At 54.4% G+C, this 11,935-nt stretch overlaps 1 protein-coding gene across 1 annotated transcript; it reads right to left on the reverse strand.

Annotated features, from left to right (window-relative positions):
• Nucleotides 1-301: 301 nt before the first annotated feature.
• NINJ1 (ninjurin 1) lies at nucleotides 302-10,320 on the reverse strand. Its single transcript, XM_084795433.1, has 4 exons — nucleotides 10,165-10,320; nucleotides 3,413-3,641; nucleotides 1,666-1,829; nucleotides 302-917 (listed from the first exon to the last, which is right to left on the reverse strand). The coding sequence occupies exons 1-3, from the start codon at nucleotides 10,237-10,239 to the stop codon at nucleotides 1,675-1,677; spliced, it is 459 nt and encodes a 152-aa protein (XP_084651559.1). The 5' UTR covers nucleotides 10,240-10,320; the 3' UTR covers nucleotides 302-917; nucleotides 1,666-1,674.
• Between the last annotated feature and the right edge of the window lie 1,615 nt (nucleotides 10,321-11,935).

An 11,935-nucleotide genomic window follows, 5' to 3' on the forward strand; every position in this document is an offset into this window, starting at 1 on the left:
TTACATAGGTCCCAGGGATTCAAACCCCAGTCCTCATGCTTATGCAGTAAGCACTTTACCACTGGGCCATCTTACCATCCCTTCTTGAAATGTCTCTGCGTGTTCTGTGTAAGGGCTGTTGAGCCTCAGATCCCAACGTCTGTCTCAAGACCTACCCTAGGAAGGAGGAAGACTGAGAGTTCAACCAAGCACTCCAGAGAGGATACCCTGGCTAGAGTGTGCTAATGCTCCTGCAGGGAGGGGCTGTCTGGCAGTGGAGGACAGGGTCCCAGGAGTAGTTGGTGGCACGTGGAGCCCAGCAGGGAAGCACATAAGCTTTATTGTCGGTCCTGATTAGAAAAGTAGGGCCTGAACCCGAGAAGGGAGCTGGGGTTCTTCCCAGGTCACTCACTGGTAGAGGCACTGGCATGACCTGCAGCCCCCATGGGCACGGCTGCCTCTTGGTGGCTGCCACGCCCAGGCACTGATGGCTGTCCAAGGTCCCTGGGTTAGGAATCGGCAGAGGCAGCAGTCTTCAAGGGAAGTAGGGGCACCGGTGCATCAGCAAAGGGGGGGCCATATCCTGGTCTTTCTGGAATGTCCTGAGACAGAGGCCAGTGCTGGCCCCTCGTCAAGCCCAATCGTGGACTTGCTGCATGTCTTTGGGTGGGCAGTGACCAATCTCTGAGCATGGGTTTCTGTGGGGCTGTCCAGTTCTAGTCTTCACAGCCTCGCATTCGGGTTCCACATGCCTCAGGTGGCCGCCCATCTAGCAGTCACAGTTGAATGGAAGTCCATCCCTGACCCTGGTCAAGTGGTGGCCAGCTTGGGGTCTGGTGGTTGAGGGGAAGGCTCCACACAGGAGATGGATGCCTTGAGGGCACAGCACTTTCAGGGGTCTGGACAGCTGGGCTGCCGGTCAGGTACCTTTAAGGATTCTAGAAAGACAGAAAGAGAGGAGTGAGTGCTGCCAGGCCAGCTAGCAGTGCCCCAGGTTGGAGGGGTGCTGAGTCCATGCTAGTGACCAGCTTGTGGGCGTCAGGGCCTCTCGGCCTTGGGTTTAACAATCTGTCTACCACAGACAAAGGTACTGCAGCCCTTTTCTTGGTGAATGCAGTATTCCTCGGTCTCTGTCAGGACTTATAAGGCCACACCCATCATAGTGACAAGAGGCAGTCAATACCAAAAAATAAAAATAAAAAATAAAGAAAATAAGGCCGGGTGTGGTGGCGCACGCCTTTAATCCCAGCACTCGGGAGGCAGAGACAGGCGGATTGCTGTGAGTTCGAGGCCAGCCTGGTCTACAAAGTGAGTCTAGGATGGCCAAGGCTACACAGAGAAACCCTGTCTCGAAAAACCAAAAAAAATAAAATAAAAAAATAAAAAGAAAATAAAAAGCCAGGCAGATGGCGCATGCCTTTAATCCCAGCACTCGGGAGGCAGAGGCAGGCAGATTGTTGTGAGTTCGAGGCCAGCATGGTCTACAGAGTCTAGGACAGCCAAGGCTACACAGAGAAACTCTGTCTCGGAAAAAAAAAAAAGAAGAAGAAGAAAAGAAAAGAAAAAAAGAAAGAAGTGGCCTAGACACGCCCCATGTGAGGGGATAGCTGGCCTAGAACCCACCACACCTTAAAAGTCTCCCACGGGAGTGGTAGCAGCTGCTCTCAGCCTCCCCTCCCAACTCACCTGGGTGTCCTACTGCCTGGGTGCTATGTCCATTACAGGCTTCTGGACCCCAAAGGCCGTAATGAAGATGTTGACCACCACAATGATGAATACCAGTCCCGTGGCCAGGTTGTTAAGGAAGTCCAGCTTGGCGTGCTTGGCCGGGTTGTTAAGGTCGTACTTGACTGTGGATGAGAGGGAACAGATGCTGTCCAGAGAAGCCTGGCCTGGGTCAAAGTGTCCAGGGAGTGTTGAGTGGACACTATAGGGCTCTTGGCCATATTTAAGGTTTTGTTCCCCCATTGAAAGCTTGCCTGTTTTGCTAAAATTAGGCATGGATGTCCTTATCTGCTTTGTTTCCCACTTTCTCCATGAGAAAAAGAAGCCCACGCAGGGTAAATGCTGAGATGTCACTTCTGGATGTCAAGCTAGGCCAGGGTTCTCTTCAGAGGCAAAATCGCTAAACTCCTCATGAGCCTTAGTTTATGGACCCTGCGATACACCTTAGGTTCTGTCACTATTCCCTGTGATACACCTTAGGTTCTGTCACTATTCCCTGTGATACACCTTAGGTTCTGTCACTATACCCTGTGATACACCTTAGGTTCTGTCACTGTACCCTGTGATACACCTTAGGTTCTGTCACTATACCCTGTGATATACCTTAGGTTCTGTCACTGTACCCTGTGATACACCTTAGGTTCTGTCACTATACCCTGTGATACACCTTAGGTTCTGTCACTATACCCTGTGATACACCTTAGGTTCTGTCACTATACCCTGTGATACACCTTAGGTTCTGTCACTGTACCCTGTGATACACCTTAGGGTCTGTCACTGTACCCTGTGATACACCTTAGATTCTGTCACTATACCCTGTGATACACCTTAGGTTCTGTCACTATACCCTGTGATACACCTTAGGTTCTGTCACTATACCCATTTCACAAGTAGACACTGTGAAGTCCCAGAAGCTTTCCATCCTTAGCCCATATTGTCAGAAAGTGAATCTGGGGCCCTTGCTGTTTCTGATGACATCATCAGCTGTGACTAGGCACCAAGGATGCCTTGGCCACCCCAGCCCACTTTCCTATCAGCTATCCACACATGCCTATGGTCATTTGCAGGTCATCTATGGAGGGGACATTCGGTGATTACATTTGGGAGCTATCCATCCATGACTACCAAAGGAAGTGGGTCACGTGATTACATTTGGGAATTAGTGGTTATACCCTGGCTTTGCACTCAGAAGCAGAAGGAAGCTGGGCTTCCTGTTCATGGAGTCAGGGGTCCAGGTTCAGGGTCACCTCGGGACCAGAATTGTCTGATCTCCAGAAGCCCTGCCTCCCTTCATTCTCTATTCCAGAGTGCCCTCCTCACCTCCTGCCCCAGGCTCCCCTCATCACATCTTGACCCAAACGTCTCCTCCTTGCTCCCAAGCTAAGGGTCTCTTCTTTGTGTCCTGTGTAACTCGGCTGCTCTTTGTTACTGGACACAGGCCTGAGCTGCTCTGGCAGGGAGCATGGGCCAGCAGAAGCTATCCTGTGACAGGGACCCCACCTTCCCCCTGTACCACCTCACCTTCCGGACCCTGAGGATCTTAACCCCATTCTGCTTTCAAGGAGCAGGGTCCAATGTGAGGAGCCACAGCCTGGACCACGAGCCTGCCACTTGAGGGCCAACCATTTCAGGTGCAACCACCACACCACCCACCGCCACGCATCTCCCTACCCATCCCTGGGGCTGTGCAAGCAGCCGTGGGTCCTACCCAGGAAGATAAGCAGCACGCCCACTCCAATCTGCAGCACAAGAGAGATAGAGATAAGGACCACCAGGGGCACGAAGAAGGCGAAGTCCTGGCCCTGCTCCACCACGGCCTTCAGCTGCGATGCGTTGGCCATAAGCAGCGCGACGTCTAGCATGCTCTCTGCGGCACTCTTCTTGTTGGCATAATGGTTTACGTTGATGGGCCGGTTCCTCCAACCCCAGCGTGGTGCCTGTAGGGAGCAAGGTGGTCAGCAGGACAAGGGTCAACATGAGGTTCTACAGGAGAGGTCAGGATGACATCTGAGCCCCCCTGGGGCTACAGGAAGTTGCCAAGGCCCCTGCAGGGATGGCTTCTGTTGCTCCAACCTTGGTAAGTGCTCATTACTCTAAGGAGATCCCTGGAGTAAAGTTCTGCAGAGAAGGAATCCAGAGCACCAATGTCAGCACACACACTGGTCTCTAGCTGGGAAAGACCATTGCCTCACTATTCCCTGCAGCTGGTACCCCTCCTTGCCTAAAACCCTAGGTCTCCCCTCCCTTGGAGTACCAGGAAGAGAAAGTAGGTGGGAATAGACAGGCCCCTGCATGCTGGCCTCGGCTTGACCTAACCCTTCCTGGGCTGAGCACAGTGTCTGGTCAGTCCTGCCTTGGTTCACCCCCTCAGTGCAACCCCACACACGGCCAACACCCTCAGCTTCTTCATCACCCTACATGATGGTCTGGTCACCCCGTTTAGCTCCATCTACTCAAGGAGATGAGGTGCCAAGAGCACACAGCAGGCGCTCAACAGATGCCCCACCATCCTGCATGCAGGAGAGCAGGATGTCTGTCTCCTGAATTTTCATAGTAATGACAGAGACGTAGTTCTTAACTCCTTTTTAAGGGTAGGCAAGTCTTAGCAGCATCCTCTCCTCTCTTAGAGCTAGAGCCAGCCCCAGCCCCTGCCACTCCCTGGAGGCCACCTCCCGGCTCTCTTATGTGGCCAGTCACAAGGAGCCCTGCAGGACTCTACCCACAGGGACTTCCCCTTCTAGAGACTCCCGCGCGCTGAGGTTCTCCCTGGAGAACCCTGCCTTCCAGGATATCCCCACTGTTTCCCCTGGTAGGACCTGGCCCTCTCCTGTCAGGAGAGGTCACTTCTCTGGCTGGCCTGCTTCATTCTAAGGCACCTGGCTGGCTTCCTCTTTCCACTGAGCCTCTCTCAAGCTGGCCCCTTCTCAGATACCTAGAAAAATCTCACCAGATCTAGGCTTAGCCCTTTGTCCACTGGTGCTCCGAGCCATCGAGCCCCGCACTATAAGCCTCCAGGGAGCGGGCACAGAGCTCAAAGACGTGGCCAAGGCTTACTATTGGCAGCCAGCCACATGGGGCCATTCTGAAAGATCCTGTTTCTAGGCTCATGAAAGATGCAGGGAATGGAGGCAGTGCTGTGGGGCTGGGGCAGGACGCCACTGCACTCACGTGACTGCTTTCTGCAGGCTGGAAAGCCCAAAGCAGGTCCCACTGAGCTGACAGAGTGCAGGCCTTCACTTGCACAGTGTGTATCTTTTTTTTTTAAGATTTATTTATTTTTTTTGGATGAGCGCTCTACCTGCATGTACACCTGCATGCCAGAAGAGGGCATCAGATCCCAGTATATAGAATGTTGTGAGCCACCATGTGGTTGCTGGGAAATGAACTCAGGACCTCTGGAAGAGTGGGGTGCTCTTGGCCACAGAGCCATCTCTCCAGCCCCCAGAGCGTATAGATTTAACCTGCAGCTTCTTCTGAAGTTACACGCTCAAGAACGAAGGCAGTACAGGTGGTGGGAGGGAGGCACGGGCAGGCTTTGCTGCCTGAACCTGACCTAGCAGATACTAACCACCCGCTTTCAACAGAGGCTGCACTTTGACTAGCGTATGTGTATGGGTATTTGTGTGTAATTTCATGTGTATATGCAGTTGTAGTCATTGTAGAAGTTTATACATTCATGAATGTACAGGGATATACATATGTGCTCAAAGTACAGGCTGTGTATGTGCATGCGCACACATCCGCATGCACATGTGTCATACAACACATACATTTGACCAGGTGTGGTGGCACACGCCTTTAATCCCAGCACTCGGGAGGCAGAGGCAGGCAGATTGCTGTGAGTTCAAGGCCAGCCTGGTCTACAAAGTGAGTCCAGGACAGCCAGAGCTACACAGAGAAACCCTGTCTCAAAAAAAGAAAACAAACAAACAAAGCCCACATACATTTACCACATAAGCATCTTCCCATAAGCACACACAGATGAACATGCCTACACATGTATGCATACATATATAAACACAGAAAGCAGAACTTTTGGTAGCTTAGCTGGAGCAGAGACCTGGAATGAAGTGAAGCAATAAAGAGCCCCAGGCTGAGCTTGCTGGTCACTGGGCAGCAGGAAGAATGTCTTTTGATTCTGAACCATTTAAATACTTTGTGACCACATGAATGAGCTGCCTCATGTCCCTGCCTTCTCGGCATGCTCAGTCACAAACGCCTGTTCCCCTCTTGGCCTCACTCACTCAAGGCATAAGCTGAAGATCTGCACCCAAAGTGAACTCATGTTTTGGGGCTCAGAGCCCTGGCAGCTGAGACCCTGAAGGGACTGAGTGTTCAGGGGGCTCCCTGTCTCTAGTTCAGAACAGCCAGTTTTTCTCAGCCGCAGTGTCTCGCTATGCCACAGAGTTTGTGGTCTTAATGCCCTGAGATGGCTCAGAGCCCTTAGGACCAGCAGAGGCGACAACTCATCAGCTATCTACTTACCTCTCATCCTGTAGGATGGTGACATGGGCTTCAGACTGAGGGACAGGCCCAAAGGCAAGGCAGGCCATTATGGTGTTAAACTACCCCTCAGAGCCTGGCCCTGTGCCCCCGACGTCTCCTCACCTACATATCTGGAGCTGCCCTCTGGGAAACATATCTGCCACTGAGTAATGGGACAGATTACTCTCCTCCAGGGACCAGAGATGGGGGCTCAGGGACTCTGCAGGATACCTTCAGAGAGGGGCAGGTACCAAATTTAAACCCAGGATGTAAGCGACACACCTAGGGCTGCACCTGCACACACACCATTGGTATCCACCCTGGCAAGGCTTGCGGGGGGCCTCATGCAGCTGGGAAGGGGCCTACTCCTGGGGCCGGATCCTCAGCTATGCTGCTGACTGCCACAAAAGCCGCTCCCGGATGTACAGCAGAATGGATCCAAGGGTGCCTGGGCCACTCAATCACAGATCAAGGCGTCTTGTGGGCCTAACTATCTGCCTGAGCATACTGGGAAGCCCTGCTAGGTCTGTGCCGGTGACCTGGGCAAACCAGGGAGAGAACACACTGGTTAATATGTACCAGGGCTGGCAGGAATTCCCCGAAACCTCAGCAGCAGCTGGGAACTGGCACGAGGTGGGCTATTTTCCTCTAAACACCAGGATGGACCATTGTGGGGTGCATACAGGGGCTGCACTTGTAAGGGTCTCGCCATGTGGTCTAGGGCGACCCAGTTGTCCTTGGCTGGGGTGGGAGGACAGTGGGCACCTAAGGGCTGACTTAGTCATAGCGCAATGACTTGTCCCACAGAACAGGGTGCCATCCTTTTCGCACACACCCTGCCATTCCCCATCTCACCACACTAAAGGCCAGCAGTGCGACTGCTTATCAGTAAAACAGGCGGACAAGAAAATGCAGGGGATTTTATAAGGTGGGGCGCGGAGGCCCCTGACCTGTTGGGACATACTGCATCACGTGGCAGGGCCAGGATGTTCCTTTACTCAATGCCTGGCTCTCCCCAGTGACTTGACTTCAGTCGGTGAGTAATACCAGAACATGAAAAAGAAGGAGATACAAGGAAGAGAAAGGCCAGGCCAGGCCAGGCCAAAATGTTGTCCTAAGTGACACCCAGTGGCACAAGTCTAGATAGAGTCTGGACTGCTCAGAGGCCCAGCCACACTAGGGGATGGTGGGGGTTACCGTGGCATAGGGGCAGGAGCTGCGTGCCTACCCCTAGGCCAGATCCAGCAGGAAGCCACCTGTCCCAGCCTTCTGCACCCTAGCCTGCACTGCTCATGCCCAGGGAGCCTAAGACACAAGACCGAGTCCCCTGGTTCCACATGCGCATTCCAGGCAGGAAACCCCAGTGAGGCAGCAGGAAGCACGGAAGGCGGGGTCCCCACAGCAGCTGGGCCTTGGGCTGGGCAGACTCGCTTCCTGTGGCTCAGAACTGACCAGGAGTGACCCAGAGGCCCACTAGGGTGGCCTTTAGAACTTGGCTAAGATCCTGACTGTCCCAGGATCTGCCAGGCAAGCAGAAATGGAAAAAAAGGAAGCTTCTCCTGGCAGCGGAGGCCAGGCAGAGGGAAGGCTGGCGTGCAGGACGCAATGTCATGGCCTGAAGACCTTAGACACGGCCGTAGCTACCTCAGCCTGGGTTCTGTGAGGGGCAAGAAAGCAGGGGAGACACCACAGGGCTATGGCCCAGCTCCATCTCAGCGGCCTCCCTCCTGTAGTGTCTAACACGAAGCTGCCCCCAGCGTCATCACATGAGCATGGCATTTCCACACTAAACTGGTGTTTGCTGCTTCTCAGCTGTGAGGTAAAAGTAAGCTAATTCACAAAAATTGGCTCAGTCTCTGAACACCAATGGGGCCTTTGGGAAATTGGTACTGGGGCACGGGGCATCCAGAGGGGCACGGACAGAATCTCCCCAGTAATATACTTGAGAGGATCAACCAGGGTAGCTGTGCTGAGCCTTAGCCACCTGGGAGGTAGCGACGAGCCTTTTTCCAGAAGGGAAACTGAGGTTCCCTTGGGGTCCCCATCCTGGGGACAGTGTTCTCCTTCCCAAATTTCTGTGGGTGTCATCACGAGAGGGTCTCCCTAGCTAACGCCAACACGTACTGTGCTCTGCTGCAAGCTCGTCCTTTCTGTCAGCCATATAGTTCTTACTTAGCGGAAGCACGGCTACCAGGCCACGCCACGCTATGCCACTTCCTAGATGGTAACCTGAGGCTGACGTGACAAGCCCTAGAAAGTTGGGGGTAGGATCCTGAGGTTGGAAAGGGGGCACAGGACATTGAGTGGAGCGGCCTTCAAGGCTGACCACACCTCAGAGAAGCATCCTGTCCCCAGTGGCCCTAGACAACACCTCCCACTCAGCCCTGTGTGTTCTCAGTAGCAGCCTCTGGTCTCCACTTGTTGCCTCTGCCTGGGTGGCTCTTCCACACCCACCAGAGGGCCAGATCTGTGTTCCTCCGGCCACCACGGGGAGCCTTCCCTGACTCCCATGCTCCCTACCCTCGGCAGGCACCCCGGAATAACCTTGAGAAGCCTGCATAATTGCTTTTACTCTCCAAGCTGGGCTCTTCAAAAAATGCTGTGGGTGTGTCCCCCTCCCAAGAGAGTGACCCCTGAGCATCCAACCCAATTTTGCTGTGTTCATGCTCAGACTTCCCTTGGGAGGCACAGTTCACCCAGATGTCTACAGAGCTGAACAGACACAAGGCAAGGCCAAGGGCAGGAGACAGGCAGAGGCCCTCTTCAAACCACGTTCTAAACCACCTGACCACACGTTCCTCACCTGCATCCCTTGTCCTTAAAGGCAGAGACAATCATTGGTTGTTCCTTTCAGACCCATATACATAAGGCCCGAGAGATGGAGGGTGCCCCTTGTCCACTGCTTTCCAGAGTCACACATTTTGTCAGAGCCCAGGTCTCAGCCAGCACACCTGAATGAGTCCCAAGGCTCTGATCCCGTTTTCTCTTCTCACCCAGGGACAAACATCTGCGCTCCTGCCTCTTGCTCTTCTGGTCCCTCTGCCCTGAGCAACCCTGTTCCCACGGTATGGGGCTGAACCTAGGCAGAAAATCTCTGTTCCAGACTCTTTTGCACCATGGGGACTTGTGGAAATTCCCAACCTGGTGCAATTCCCCACCCCAATCCCTGGGGGAGTCGGAAAAAAGGAATGTCCAAAGTCAACAAGTCACAGAGGGCCAGAGGGCGATGCCGGGTGGTACAAGTGAAGGCTAGGCCCTGGCATGTTCAGGCCCTACCCTGGAGGTAGACTATGAGGTGAGGGGTCAGGAGGATGACATCTAAACTTGGACATCCAACCACTGCTACGGCCTCAGCAAGCTAGGCAGAGCACACGCCGGACAGGTCCTCAAAGTCCTAGAGTTGGGCATCCTAAAGATTGAGAGGGTTCTGTTTTTCATAGGCAGGTGACCTCAGCAGACATACAGCCTTGGGTTTTCCCTACCACTGTTGCATGCAACCCTGTTGTCACCGTTGTGGTGACGTAGTTGTCTGCCTGGAGCTGGCCTCCAACCAGGAGGCGGCAACTCCTCTCCCGCCCACCCTAGGGCACGCAGGAGGAGACAGCTCGTAGGCGCTGGAAGCTGGAGGGCGGTGTAGGAGGCAGGAGAGTCCCGGAAAGCGGGATGCCTGCCTCCTCCACCCGAGGAGTGGTGCCAGCCAGACGCGGGCTCTTCCCAGCGGGGCGACGGCAGTTCGCTAGACCGCCCGGCGCCTCTGCCCACCTGCTGTGCTGTGGGGTCACTACTTGCGCTTGGGACAGATCAAGCACGACTTTGCCCGAAAGCAGCGACCACCACCACCACCACCACCCCGCAGTGCGGACGCTGCCCGCATCGGGCCGACACCCACAGGTGCCCGCTGCCGAGCCGAGCCCAGAGAGGGCTATGCGGGCCAAGGTCACACAGCGGTCCGGGCAAGAGGTGCTGCGGTCTTACCAAGGCGTCGGGGGAACCGGGGGAGCCCGGGCGCAGGTCGCCGTTGAGCTCGTACTCCTCGGTGCCCGCCTCCATGGTGCGGCCGCCCTGGCCGCCTAGCACACGGCCTAAGCGCGCCCGCGCCTACGCCGCGGGCTCCGGCTGTGAACCCGCCCCTGGCCCGCCCCAACACTCCCTCCCCCTCCGCGCGAGACCGCCCCCAGACTCCGCCTCCACCCGGGGCGGGCCCGGGCCTAGATGCTGGCTGCTAGAATCGCTCTGGGCCAGGATAACTCCTCTGGGGCCTTGATGTCCCCAATTCTCAGGCTCCTTGAGGATGCCTGGGGCAAGCAGCCGCGCTCCTGTCACAGAGTCCCCAGGGACCCTGTCTCAAAGTCACTGTTCAAGCCCCCCTCTGAGCTTTGACCGTGAGCACCAATTCTTTATAAAAGTGAGGCTAAGGGTGTGCCCGTTATTGACCCCTGGTGAGGTTTTCCCCTGGGCAGGGCTCGCCCTAAGGGTGTAAATCCTTTTAGCACAGTGCCTGCTAAGCACTCAACCCAGGAAAAAGGTGTCAGCGCTTCCTCTGGGCTTTCCACTCAAGGGCCCTAAGCTGTTTTGCCAGGAGAATGGAGATACGCATAAGGGCCTCCCGGATAGACTAGAGACCTGAGGGGAGCAGAGGGGATCCTAATGCAGCAGCAGCAGCGGCCAGAAGGACCTGCCTGGACCTGGCATCTGTACACCAAGGGTATGAGGCATTGCTTGGCTACTGCGGGCTTTGACTCAATGGACCTTTGTGTCTCAGCAGCGTGTCCTTAGAGCTCTCAGCTCTCCACACTTAGCCTAGGAAGCCAGGTGGAGTATGAAGGGATGGAATGTTTTTGTCCAGGGAGACACCAGATGCAGGAGTTGAGGGTAAAGGTCAGCTTTGTTTCTTCTTCCTCATGTCTTTGACCTAACTCCCTGGCCTCACTTCTCTCTGCATCACTTCAGGAGTGCCACGCCACACTTGAGCTTTCTCTCCTGGTGTCTCCTAGCATCTCAGAAGGAGTCAGCAGACCATTTGACTCTTAGAGAGATTAGCTGGGGCCCGGAACTACTGTTCTGTGGCTGAGTGGCTCACGCTGTGTCTACACACCATCTTCCCAGCTTGTGTCTTAGCATAAGGCTGGAGTTTGATAAAGGCCAAGTAGCCAGTTGTCCCTCTGTCCCCTGCCCCCTTCCAGAAGGAAGAGGATTAGAGTGGTTAAGAAATGGTGCCCAGCCGGGCGTGGTGGCGCATGCCTGTAATCCCAGCACTCGGGAGGCAGAGGCAGGTGGATCGCTGTGAGTTCGAGGCCAGCCTGGTCTACAAAGTGAGTCCAGGACAGCCAAGGCTACACAGAGAAACCCTGTCTCCAAAAACAACAACAAAAAAAAAAAGAAAGAAAGAAAGAAAGAAAGAAAAGAAAAGAAAAGAAATGGTGCCTGCCCTGGTAGTGGTGGCACAGGCTTTTAATCCTAGCATTTGGAGACCAGCCTGGTCTACAGAGCAAGGTCCAAGACAGCCAGAAACCCTGAAATAAAAAAGAAGAAAGAAAGAAAGAAAGAAAGGGGATGAAATAAAGTGGCGCCTGCTCTGGAGAGATAGTTTAGTAGTTAGGAGCAGTGGCTGTTCCCACATGACAGCTCACAACCATCTCTAACAGCTCTGGTTTCCTAGGGATCCTCCACTCTCTTCTGACATCAGTGGGCACCAGGCACACATGTGGTGCACAAACATATATGCAGGCAAAACAACCATCCACAT

Source organism: Acomys minous, assembly GCF_964271855.1.
Source record: "Acomys minous genome assembly, chromosome: 9".
Classification (NCBI taxonomy): domain Eukaryota; kingdom Metazoa; phylum Chordata; class Mammalia; order Rodentia; family Muridae; genus Acomys; species Acomys minous.